The 12889-nt window shown below is 27.7% G+C and overlaps 2 protein-coding genes across 11 annotated transcripts; one reads left to right on the forward strand and one right to left on the reverse strand.

The window, feature by feature from the left end:
- The first annotated feature begins 137 nt into the window (after positions 1-137).
- Positions 138-6830, forward strand: LOC108551076 (uncharacterized). Of its 10 annotated transcripts, none has more exons than XM_017905097.1 (4): positions 725-766; positions 5086-5262; positions 5354-5567; positions 6344-6830. In XM_017905097.1, exons 3-4 carry the CDS (start codon positions 5488-5490, stop codon positions 6681-6683), a joined length of 420 nt encoding a protein of 139 aa, XP_017760586.1. In that variant the 5' UTR covers positions 725-766; positions 5086-5262; positions 5354-5487; the 3' UTR covers positions 6684-6830. The 10 variants fall into 10 exon arrangements, with proteins under 10 accessions (XP_017760588.1, XP_017760589.1, XP_017760582.1 ...); XM_017905092.1 differs by lacking the exon at positions 725-766 and adding an exon at positions 2421-2750; XM_017905096.1 differs by lacking the exon at positions 725-766 and adding an exon at positions 3765-3958.
- Positions 6831-8288: 1458 nt separating this feature from the next.
- On the reverse strand, positions 8289-11186 carry alpha-Man-Ib (alpha-Mannosidase class I b). Its single transcript, XM_017905105.1, has 11 exons — positions 11013-11186; positions 10737-10904; positions 10503-10659; positions 10230-10415; positions 10005-10153; positions 9733-9921; positions 9465-9652; positions 9261-9387; positions 9021-9185; positions 8804-8953; positions 8289-8701 (listed from the first exon to the last, which is right to left on the reverse strand). The coding sequence occupies exons 1-11, from the start codon at positions 11109-11111 to the stop codon at positions 8483-8485; spliced, it is 1797 nt and encodes a 598-aa protein (XP_017760594.1). The 5' UTR covers positions 11112-11186; the 3' UTR covers positions 8289-8482.
- Between the last annotated feature and the right edge of the window lie 1703 nt (positions 11187-12889).

Raw genomic sequence — 12889 nt, forward strand, 5'->3', positions numbered from 1 at the left:
TTCTTTTATTAGATTATTTAACTTATTATCCTAGATTTCGATTTTTAAGATGAATAGAATATTACTTATTAACATTTGAACTATTCTTTACATAAAACTAAATAGTTTATCATGTTTCTACTCTTCTATACGGATTATGATGGTCCCACAATAGAGTACAGTGTTAGTTGCCTTTGAGCTATCGAAGTAGAAGGAAAGGTTAGGTTTATTTCGTGTCATTGTGTATTAATACTTTAAGATACAAGTAAAACATTTTTTAATTATATTCTCCACAATGATGAGATTTTTTTGTACTTTTTCTACAAAGTGTTATATATCTTTTCTTTTGAAAACAATTTATGTGTCCATAGTATATAATTAAATGTTAATATCGAATTCATACAAATAATTCTTTAGCATTGTTATACGTGATCTGACATTTAAATCGATTCATTACGATAAAATGAAATTCAACGCAGTGGAAAAATTTCTAAAAATTTCGTGAAAATTAAAAAACGTAAGATTGAAGTATGATAATAAATGCATGTAAAAACCTTGAACAGCGAACGTGTAGCGAAAAATAATATGCATGATCTAATAAGACAAAGCAAGGAGATAGTTACACGAAGAACGTGATGAGAAATCGTCAAGGCGTCAACGACAACTGAATTTCAGGATCAACATCGCTTCCTTTTTTGTCATGCGACAACCACGGTACAATGAGAAACGGGACGATTACCACGCGTGCTGATGTTTACGCGGAAGAAATTCCTTGTACATCTGAGAGGTAAACTTTTTATTTTTATTAAGTGTAATAAATAATATTTAAAAAAATATCAATTTATTATTATATTGTATATTGCAACTTTTGTGTAGTGTTAAGAATCAAAAAACAAGAAAACGAGGATGCTTTTCTCTGAAAAGTACGTGTACCTCTAACGATTTATTGTATAAATTCCTCCAGTGTAATTGTAACTTAGTTACATAATTATATAGTATTACTAATAATTAGTATGGAAATGTTTGTACGATTCAGCTTCGATATCTTATGCCTTTTCATCGAATCTGAGTATCTCATGCTAGATGCTTTGTGGTGTCGAGTGACTTCCACGAAGGTAAAGAAGTAATTTAATCTGTCATCTTTGAAGGTAAACGAAATAAGTGTGAAAAACATTATTCAAACAATGCATCTTAAAATACTATCATAAAATTATAAATATTTCTTTTTGATTCTATAATTTTTATTTTTAACGAAGACAATGTTTTATTTCATTTAACTTTTTAAGTTATATGATATTTTTTTTATTGTTATATTATTTATTTGTCTACATTCGTGTCATAGAAGTAAAGAAATTCAAACTATTGTCACTATTTATCTAGTAAATTTTTTCGAAAGGCATTGGTACGAAAGATTTAATTTTTTTGTTCTGTGTCCATCCCGCTTTAAAACCGGTTTATGTTGGCTAACTTATATGTATATTAAAGGATGGAATAAGTCAAACTGAAGAGAACGAGCTTCAGTAAAATTTCTATACCGGCCTAAAAAAGTTAATGATATATATAGTACACGTAGTATATTATTTGAAAAGAAGCGATGAAATACATATATATTATCCTTACACGTGTAAAAATTTATATATTTTAAAACTGGTTTTTTCTTTTTTAACTTTCTTTTTATATTCTATATTTATCTAATTAAACTATTCTCGATTACAATATTTATTATTTTGTATATTAATCATTTTTAAAAATTAAAAAATTTTTTTAATAAGTTTTATCCAACGTTAACAAGGAACTTCATAACCACACACAGAGAAAAGGTTTACGGTGGTAAAAATACATCCGGTCCTTAATATATTAAGCAATGGGAATATCATACAGTAACAAGAAGAAGGGTGCATTAGTTTCGAGCAATATATATCCAATCCCTTACGTTTTGAATACGTAATCGACATAAATTACATATTTCCAATTATTAAATTACATTACTATATTGTTTAAAAAGATTTTGTATATTGCAGTAGAAAATATCAGTGTAAATATTCATATTATAATTTATATTCATATGTATTCATATGTATTAATAATTCATATGCAGTATAAAATAAGAACTACTTAAAAAGAAATTACATTAGTTGGTAGATTCAAAAGTCTGTTCTGTGACGCATGCGTATCTCATTATGTCGTAGTATTCCACGTTCAAAACAACGTTGTTTAATAAAACATATCTTCATTATATAATGACTATGTACCCGACCCTTGTAATTCAATCACAAGATAAATTAATGCCATTGATAATCCTTTGCTATTGGTCATTAATAAAATAAATAAATAAAAATAACAGATATATTTTTCGCAATTGCTGAGAAGTTTATCAAACGACAGAAACGTATCTGTCGTATGAATTTCGTAAGTTGAAGTTTTCAGTTATAATTATTAATTATATTTGATTTGATTTTGAATTACAATATTATTAGATTATTGTGACTTGTTAGCACTTAGTTTATTAAATGACTGCCATTCACCCGGCAAGCTTCGACTCTACCTCACCTGCTCCCCCTTTGGCGTATGTTTCGTTTGCTCTGGCCAGTCTTTCATATGCCTGCGTGCTCGTCGGCCGTTGAAATCGAGATGCTATGTAATTTCGGTCCCGGGTACGGTTATTTGTGAACGTAAACAGACGTAATTGAAGCAGTTCATTTCAACAATTATCTCACTAATCGCAAAGTTATGCGTTTTAAGAATCCGTTGCAACAGCGTGGCTCTTACGAGTAAGTTTAACAAGCAGATTTGGCAGATTTCGAGGTTAAGCATTCTTTTCTCACCCTTATCCTCCCGGTCAATTTTAATTCTCCAATTCTCGTTTGCTCAGTTCTTCAGAATTTGATTGATATCAGGAAAAATTTGTATATTTTCACTGTTCATTGTGAACAATTATTCATAAAGTATATATATAATATTTCAATTTTATTTAATTCTGTATATATATTTTTTTTAGAGATATTTGAAAATATAATAATACATAATTGTTTGAAATTTTGTTCTTTTAATCAATAGTTAGAGATTTTAATATCCAGTTACAGTTAAATGAGAAAACTAATGTGTTAAGTGAATTGACCTTCTCGATAGTAATGAGATAAGTGGCTTCCAATTGCAATCATGAAAATTCGTGGGGTTGAGACGAAGTATTTAATTATGCTTTTTCTGTATGATATTTCAGTCTCATAATCTTAAATAAAGTAGAACGTAGTTTAACTAAAAAATAATAGGATCAAAGAGTCATTATGCGTAGCATTGTGAGTAAACACGAATTGTTAAAAAAGATTTTAATTATAAACATAACCTTCTCTGAAATTTGAACATCTAAATAATTTTATAAATTTCTAATTTTTAATATATTTCTCATATTTGTGATTCTAATAATAGATTCTTCGCTTATGCAATTTCTGAAAAGTGATATTAATTCCGCCTGCGGTTTTATGAAACTTTCATTCGTCGAACATTCTTTTTAAGTTGTCCCCAATAAGATCCTTTTACTTTGCAGATATTACTGTATCGTATCGTGTATCAGATTTTTATCGAAAATAGTTAACCAAACACAAAATCTACAAAATACCTATCATTATCTAGACAACATTAGTAATTAGTTAAGTAAACTAATCAATTAAGTAAAAAATTTCTTCTTACTAATTTGTAAAGAGAACCATATAACTATGTAAACATTTTTACAGTTTCATTCGTTTTTGATAATGTATATTTTTTAATCGTTTATTCATATATTCACCTGATAGTGATGTTCTGGAAATCTCGAGTTTCTGTAGATAAATTACTGTTTTAGTTTTAGCGTAAAAAGGATGGTTTTTGTTGGAGGATACACTCCTGCGCCCACGTGAAAAGTATACACGCGGGATGGGAGCGTATTAGAAGTTAGATCGAGCAGTTGATGTGGATTCTCGATCGTGGCTGCTCATGTTTCGCGGTACACCAATCATTTCGATTAAAAAAAAATACTTTCATCAGATGTAGTTAATCTTCATAATTACAGTAACACATAACTCTATAGATATAAATTAATCAAGTTTCTGTCATTTATGTGAATAATATATGTAATTGTTTTTACATACTTGTGCTTGTAATTTTTATGACAGTGAATCGATGTGTAAATGAATTTTAAAATGAATGCGTAGTTCAGTGTTTTTTGTGATGCTGAAATATTTGTAGAGTAAAGACGAACAATTTGTTTGCATTAAAATTTAAAAGTAATCTCTTTTTACCGATAGAGCAATTTTGAATAAAGTTTGCTTATTTCTTTATTTTTTATTTTTTATTCTTCCAGTAATATTATTCATACATTAAACAATGTATAATTAAATTGTTGTATTTATATGTTTATACAGTAATAAAGAAATCATTCTTATTATGAACTCTTGTTCCGATTATCGAACAATGGTGGTTCGAATGTTGAGGTAACGATTGTTGTTATTGGATTATCGTAAGTAGAACTAAAATCTGATATGATGGGTTTCTGATGATTTTTATCGATTATTCTTGCATAATATATGAATGCAAAATTAGTAATGTACGAGTTAACAAAATGTTCGTTTTGAAAAGGTTTATATAATGATACTTCTGTGATTTAACCATTAAATGTTTTCATTTTATGACGCAATGCGTATGTTTTGCAAATCTTCAAGCGCGATTAATTGTTCTTTCATATACACAGTGAACCAACTACATAATTTCGTTAGTATTTCCAGTGCATGAATGTAATAATTTATTCTTTGTACAATTTCATTGTTGTAACAATTATTGGGTAATTTAATAACGACGGATAACAAGTTTCTAATTTTGCATGCAATTAAGTAAAAATGTTTGAAGTAACTTTAAATTTGAATACGTCAACTGAAGTTCGACCATTTTATTATAAGCAAATATATGTATTTCAATAGACAATGCATGTACTTAATCGGTAGAACCTTTGCTGCCATGTTATTTGTTTTAATTAATTGCAATAATTTGTATTATCTGCAGAAATATCTCTTTTCTTCTTGAAGTAGTAATTACGCATTTTTATTCATAACAATTATTTCTTTTTTTATTTTTTAGTTGACGATAAAAGGGATACACAAATTTTCCATTGTAAAAACTAATTTGTTAATATCTTTAAAAACCACGGACTAAGTAAAATTTGTATTATGAAACATTTCTTACATATCTCTTTATCGATTCTTTTTATTACTGCTATATCGATGTATTGTACCCTTAACTATCAAAATAGAAAAAGTTAAGTTTCTTCATTTTATCAAATTGATGGTGCGATCAAATTCGATAACGTAATGTGTGATTAGTGATGTGTGAACTTGGAATAAAACAGGAGGAGAGATGGTGGCGCTGTGTTCGCAGTGTTAATGGAAAAGGATAAACGATTCGAAACACGAATCTTGAGGCAGCACATTTTTACATGAGATGGCGTGATTCTATTCTCTTGAAATCTGCGATATCCACAAAATGGCCAAGCAAATGTCGTTTTATTCCACTCTGACGACAGAAGAAAAGAGTAGAATGCAACCGTGTATGAAAGCTAGGTGGTATGTCTTCTTCTTTACACTTTCTACCAAGTACTTAAGAGGAAGAGGGGAGAGAAAAAGGCAAAGACACTTTGGGTTGTCGAATATTTTGGGTGTATTCGTCTATATTTCCATCATTATTGAATATTCTTATATCGAATACTTATTTTTTATATCGTATGGTCATTTCTCAAAATAGAGTCAAAGGATTTAATAGTAATGCGATTTTGGTTGTTCTCATCTACCTTTTTTATGTAGTAATAATTATGTTGCCGCAATAAATCACAAGATGTAAAGTAATCGATGCAATTCAGTCAACAAAACATAAGTATTCAGCATACTTCGAGTTAAGTAATGATTTTTTAGGTGCATTGCGATAAGCACGGGTAAGACACTTGAGTTGAATAGTAAAGAGACCAGGGTCAACTGCGTGACGAGCTTGAATAACAGAGCACCAGTTGACCAGATCAACGAAGCGATGTATAACTTGAATTTAACTTATAGAAGCTGTTACTATGCCCTTTAAATTTTTCCGTATAGTTATCCACGAGTAATAATTCCCCACATCTTATATATTACTTGCTAAAGAAATATAATCTTTTAAACCATTAATATAAAGTGAAATTCACAAACCTTATATACTGTGCCATTCTTTTATTTTAGTATTCGTATAAAATGGATATAAAATAAACAGTTGATTATGGTAAAAATGTGAAATATTTTATTTTAAATAAAACTGAAATAAAAAATGTATACACAGGAAATGAAAAGAAAATCTAAAGGATGTTTTATTTCAGTGTCATCATGTCCAGTGATTCACCCTCGCCGCTGCAGACCTCTATACCTCTGGTAGACTACGACATACCAGATGAAGCGCGTCCTGGTAAAATCACACCGACCACACCTACTACTCCGGTGACGAGTAAATTATTGAATACCGATACCGATACTGAGACGATTGAGAATGCAGTACCAATCGCACAGACAGTGCTGCCGGTCCCCGAACCACAGCCAAAAATCGAGAGGAATGGAATTGACTCGGAAGCAACCAAACCAGTCACTCAACCTGAAAACGACTCCTGCGTTGTAGATTGTATATACTTCACGCAGCAGTGCTGCGAGTGTGTAATACTTTAACAGCCAGAATTCTCCGAGTGTCAAATAATCATTTATATTTGTTGCATGAATTCACATGATTGTGAAAAGAATTTGAATTATATTGAATCATGTTTCCATGGAATTATATACGTTATAAAAATTTAGATGGAAATCTAAATATCGAGTTCTGGCTGATCGATTCCTTTAAACAAAACATTATTAAACTTCTAAAGTTTATATCATATTTGAGAAATTTATACTCATCATGGTTTCGTCACTTTTTCTAAATAAGATAAGTCTGAAATATATATTAAGAATATATTTTAAGAACGATACAATTTCGAGGAGATATTTAAAAAAGTCAATATTTTTATGAAATAATCACTTCTTGTACAAAGTTTATAAAGTACATAAAATTGCAAAAATTTGAAATTTCATTATTATATATATATATATATATGAAAATATATAATTACATTATAAAATATATAATTATATATGAATCTAAAAAACTTTTACATAATTTGTTATACAAATGCATTAAATAAAAAAATTGCATATTTTATCAACACAGATGATAGTAATAATTGATCGATTATCGTATTGAATTTTAATAATTGTAATCATTAACATTGGTAGACTGCTAAATTTCATTCCAAGTTATAAAAATTATATTTTTATTTTATACTTTATAAAAATTTACATTTTACAATTTATATAAATTTTACTTTTATTAAATTTTAAATGTCTTGTAAATTTTGAGCAGAAATTAATTAACAGGAATTCTTTTCTAAAAGTAATGAATTTAATTTTATAAAAAAATTCTGCATGATAATTTTCCATGCATTCCTGTTTCTTCAAAGTGATATCATATTACTCTTTAAGTAATTAGTTCATATCAAGTGGTTTATAATTTATAATATATTCTTCTTAAAAATTATGCAATATCACTAATTTTTACACACGCACACACAAAGATGAAAGAATGCTTATAGTGTTTTATAAAATTTAATTATATATTATTTGACAATAAATTAATCTTTGTTTTTAAATATTATGTTCATTTATCAACGAATCATTTAAATTAAAATATACAAAAAATACATTTAAAATATTGCACATTTGTTAAGAAGAAAAAATCTAATTTGACTAGAATATTTGAAAATGATATAAGAGTAACTTCTTATTTTAAGGTTGTATTAATTTTTCAACTCTTATTTTACAAAATATTGTAAAAAAATGTTCTATTTTATTAAGTAAATAATGTAGACAATTTGCATTACTACGGTTAAATGTTGTTATAAGTATATAAAATGATTCTATTTATTTTAGAAAGAAAAGGATTTGGTATACTAGGCTATAAGTAAGAGAACAATTATTTCCATTCTTTTTTTCTTCTTTTTTTTTAAGGTATTGTACTCAACAATTCTTATACACTGTTCAGGAGTGTGATTTGGAATATGTTTTGTATAACTTTTATTATGGTACTTGTTATGTAATAGATGATAATGATTAATTCGAAAATACACTTTTGAATTGAAAAATTAGTAAAAAATTGAGTATAAATAGTTAGTCATTAGCAAATGCATAATTTCTGTGCTTCTTTTGCCATAGAATAACGCATGAAAAATGTTTTTACTAAAATGTAATGTTTGGGAATTATTCCTAGAAGATCATTAATCTAAAATCGTGGTCTATTTCATATTTTAAAGTACATTAATTCGACTAACTTCTTATCTGCGTAATATCGTTAAGATATCTATTCACTGGCCTCAAAAGGTATTTAAGATTTCTTTAATGGTGCAAATTTATACATGAAATTTTGTGATTAGATTTGATTATGATTCATATACAGGTAGGGGATGTCCTTCTGAATTAAATACCCATCTATCCAAATCTATTAATTGTCTTGTATCATCAAACAACAAGTACAGGTATTTCAAAGTTTCAGCAAACCAAAAGCTTTCTGTCATGTCCTTTTGTAGTGTATTATAAACGTTCCTTACATTACCAATGCTGGTGTACCCTTTCTCCACTTTTGTATAGTTTTCAAAGGCCTATTAAATCAGATATATATGTTTATGTGGGTATGTGTAATTAAGAATACGACAAATATATGCATGTTTTATAGATAAATATACTTTTAGTTAATTGCTTACTTGAAATATCTGCCATCCCCAATCTTGGAATGTCTTATTTCCAGTGAAATACCACATATAAAAAAGGCTTTCAATAAATTCTGGTCTAAGTAAATTATGTGCATCATTTATTTTCACATACATATCCATTGATTTTTCTCCATCTGTATTCTATAATTATAATACATCTGTAACTTTTTATAATCATCTTTATTAAGTTTACAACTATTATAATTACCTGAATATTGAAATAAGTAATTTCTGGAGCTAGAAATGTGGGCTGAATTGCATATGTTTGATAACAAGTCTTAACAATTTCATTAGCAAGATCCATATGATCAGATGGTAAACCATGATGTACTCCTAAAGCTAAAGTACCTGCTAAGTAACATGTAAGGTGATCCTACAAAGCAAACATAATAATTATCAACACTATATGATATTAAGTGATCAGAAATGCTTTCATTTTTAAATTTACCATTTTTGGTGTTATTTCTTTGTTTGCTCCAACTAACTCTGCTATGAAAAGATATTTATTAATTGCTGTACGTTTCACCAAATGCTTTTGAGTTCCAGTAATACCTAACAGATAATCATTTCGTAGGCTAAAAATATTTTAAAATTAAAACAATCTGAGAGTAAAGAACAAGTTTCTAATGAACAAAAATTATAAAATACTAACTAATTAATAGTCTTCCCAGTTTGAAGCCATTGTTTCAATAAATATTCGTAATAACTATCACCACGTGCGCCAAGTGTAATTGTTGCATGATCTCTAAAGTGTCCAGTATTAGCATTAATGAAAATAGGTACTAAACCATCATATTTTTCTAATTGGTGTACATGTTCTGAAACTTTTGCTACTGCTTCCTATAGGATAACAATTGCATACTTTTCTACATATAATGCAAATAACAAAGAATTCATATTTAAAGTGCATCTGTAGTTACCTCGAATTTAGGATCTCCTGTACTGCGACTTAAATCACGAAATTCCAATTGGATTGATGTAACTTCACTTGTACTACTATCAGGACCCCATTTAGGACCATGTGCAGTTTTAGCACCAAGATTTACATCAGAATATGGAACACCAGATGAAGTAGAAAATGCAGGCATCAAACGTTCTCCTAACATTGTCTATAGTTTATGAAATGTAGATTTTTATAGTTATATATTTTTAAATAACATTGAATAGCTTTAAAACGTGAAGGACGACTTACAGCTTTATTTAAAAAAATCTTGTCTCCTGAAAGATGATATGCTGATAATAAACCTCCTAATACTCTAATTGTAACTTCAAATAAATTAACATCTCTATTCGAAGTGAACACTAAATTTTTATCAACCCATGTTTTAGCTTCTAAAAATTCTGAAGAGATAGAGAAGTATTATTAATTCTATAAATTTCTATAATTGTGTATAATTGTGTAAATATGAATTAGTACCGTTATTTAAGCCCATTATGTACATAGTATCAAGGGAATCAACTATAGTAAGGCCTAAGCCAAACCATTCATAATATTTTTTTGATATTGGTTTCACATTATCATAACCCCAAGCATATTCTTTGTAACCATTCCATGAATACTTAAATGCTGTAACTACTGCTTTCTGTCTATTATTCTGTGGTCCTAAAAATAAAATAAAAAGTAATTTTAGTGTTATTGATAAATAAAGATATATGCAAAGATATAGTACTTATAGTAATAGAAAGTTACCATTAAATTTAAGTGTGTTTGGCTTAGGTTGAGGTGGTTCGCCAATTTGATCATCATCTACTTGGTTTATTTCTGGTTGGAATTCAGGTTCTTCAATGACCTCTCCACCCCCTTTATGTTCTTGATTTATACTATCTACTACAATATCTTCTGCTGCCTAAAAATGATATTTTTTAAAGGAATTATAAGACGTTCTCTTATACAACAATTTTATTGATATCAAATCACTTATACCTTTTCATATTTTAGACTATCTTGCACTACTTCTATGTTATTGTAATCATTTTCATCTAAAACTCCACTTTTGTTATCACCAGGTAACAGATAAAATATAACTAATATGATAGTAATAACTAAAAAATAAAGAATATTTCTCTGAAACCTTGATAACTGATTCCATTGCTAAAAAAAAAACAAGACTTTTAGTTTTATTCTGAGGATATATTCCATTCCAAAAATTTGAAAGAAAATTAGTTTACTGATGTAATAAGAAATATTTTCTAAACTTACTCTCCAAAGACTACGTGATGATCCTCGTGCGAATGTTGCACTTTCTTGGATATTTAAACTGATATAATCCGTTTTTCCCAAATCCTTCGACGGAAACATATTTCGTTAGAGGTTAAGTTGTTCTGGCGAACGTAATGATAACAAAAGCCAGAACACTTTAAAAAACAATAATCCCACGGTTGCTCATTAATTACAAAAGTCTTCATTTATATAATTTGTGTCAAACATACTGCTAATTATTTATATCCTCTCCGGTAAACCACAAAATTATAAACTCACACTGTACGAATACCACGAACTATTGAAATCATGATGACAAACCCTAATACCTCAAATCTTGATAATTTAAGTTTAAATTTTTATCAATATATTGTTTTATTTATACGTATGCATTGATGTAATGAAATTCATTTTAATTATAATGTAATCAATTAATTAAATAAATTCTTTGCACAGGTCAATTATGTAATTATACAAGTAGTGATCAATTAATTAATATTAAATAATAATAATTTGTGTTTTGTAATCACTATTTTATTTTTAAAGGTAAAGAAACATATATTATTACATACATAGAAAGAGATTTAAGTGATACAGGAAAAAAAAAGATAAAAAATAGAAATTTCTTCCATTTTAATATTCGTTTAACTATTAGTATTCATACAAGGATGATATGGAATGTGGAATTTTATGTTAAAAAAGTATAAATATGAAAAAATAAAATAAAAGTTTATTAAATACATTTTATTTATAATTTTCAATTGTAAGTATATTATATTTTATGTTTAACAATTTGGAAAAAACGGTTTTCAATAAAAATTGCTCTTTTGTAATATGGTTATTGGATATTATTAACTGCTACTATTATTTATAAAACGAATGTGTAAATTATATTATATATCTATATAATTTTGTTTCTCCATTATATTTATTTTATTGGTAGTACTGATAATATAGAATGATAATGAAAGTGTTTTAAGAAAAAGATAAATACCTTGAAAAACAAATAAATTTTAAATAAAATTTTCTTTAAAACCAAAGAATTTTAGTTTACGTTTTCTATTTTCGTTACAAATTTATGTTATACAGCTTTTAAATTATTGCGAAACAATTTAACAATCTAAGTTAAAGATATCTTGTTACTTAATAAATCACTTTAATATATTATTAATACAACTCTGATTATATATATTCCACCAATAAATCAGCCAACGATAGCAATAAAAAGGTTTTCAAAGATTAACTCTATTTCTTGAGTATTTGATTTTCAGTTAAAAATCGAGAAATATTAACAGGAACATAGAGTATGCGAAGAAGTTGCAACTATTGAATCATGTGACGGCATAGACAAAATACATAAATAGTATGAGAATGATAGATATACTTTTTGTTGTTAAATTCCGTCTTTGCATTTGTGTCTACCTTGCATCTTGTATCTATTTTGTTGCATTTTCATGGTTTGTTTATTTACATTCCGCTTTCCATTCCATTTTTATTTCTGTATCATTGTTCGAAAGTAATATCGCAATATTTTGAATTCTTGCGAAACTAACCTCATGATTCTGCAAAACTCGCTATATTCACTGAACTCAACTACTTCATTCTAATGTGAAAATTACAAATACAATAGATTGTAGGACTAGAATTATGAATTAAGCTTAGATAAATAAAAAGAATTCCTTCCGCTTCTTTCTTAATGACGTTTTTTGATTATTGCAATATAGAATATACACATAGTGCTGCTTTCGCATGACTAGATTTAAGCCGCGTGCATCGTTAACGAGTCATGTTGTCGCTTATTTTATACGCGTTAGAGATGTCAGTGGTTCGAATGGAAGTTTAATGCAATTTGAAAATGAAACATGTTAACAAATTTT

This window comes from Eufriesea mexicana, unplaced genomic scaffold (assembly GCF_001483705.2).
Source record: "Eufriesea mexicana isolate 0111107269 unplaced genomic scaffold, ASM148370v2 scaffold3653, whole genome shotgun sequence".
NCBI classification, from domain to species: domain Eukaryota; kingdom Metazoa; phylum Arthropoda; class Insecta; order Hymenoptera; family Apidae; genus Eufriesea; species Eufriesea mexicana.

Coding starts and splice junctions, on each gene's coding strand:
- alpha-Man-Ib (XM_017905105.1), bottom strand. CDS start 11,111: ATGTTTCCGTCGAAGGATTTGGGAAAAACGGATTATATCAGTTTAAAT. Junction 9,388..9,464: donor ACTGGGAAGACTATTAATTA/GTTAGTATTTTA, acceptor AAATATTTTTAG/CCTACGAAATGATTATCTGT. Junction 8,954..9,020: donor TTACTTATTTCAATATTCAG/GTAATTATAATA, acceptor TTATAATTATAG/AATACAGATGGAGAAAAATC.
- LOC108551076 (XM_017905093.1), top strand. CDS start 5,488: ATGGCCAAGCAAATGTCGTTTTATTCCACTCTGACGACAGAAGAAAAG. Junction 5,568..6,343: donor CCGTGTATGAAAGCTAGGTG/GTATGTCTTCTT, acceptor GTTTTATTTCAG/TGTCATCATGTCCAGTGATT.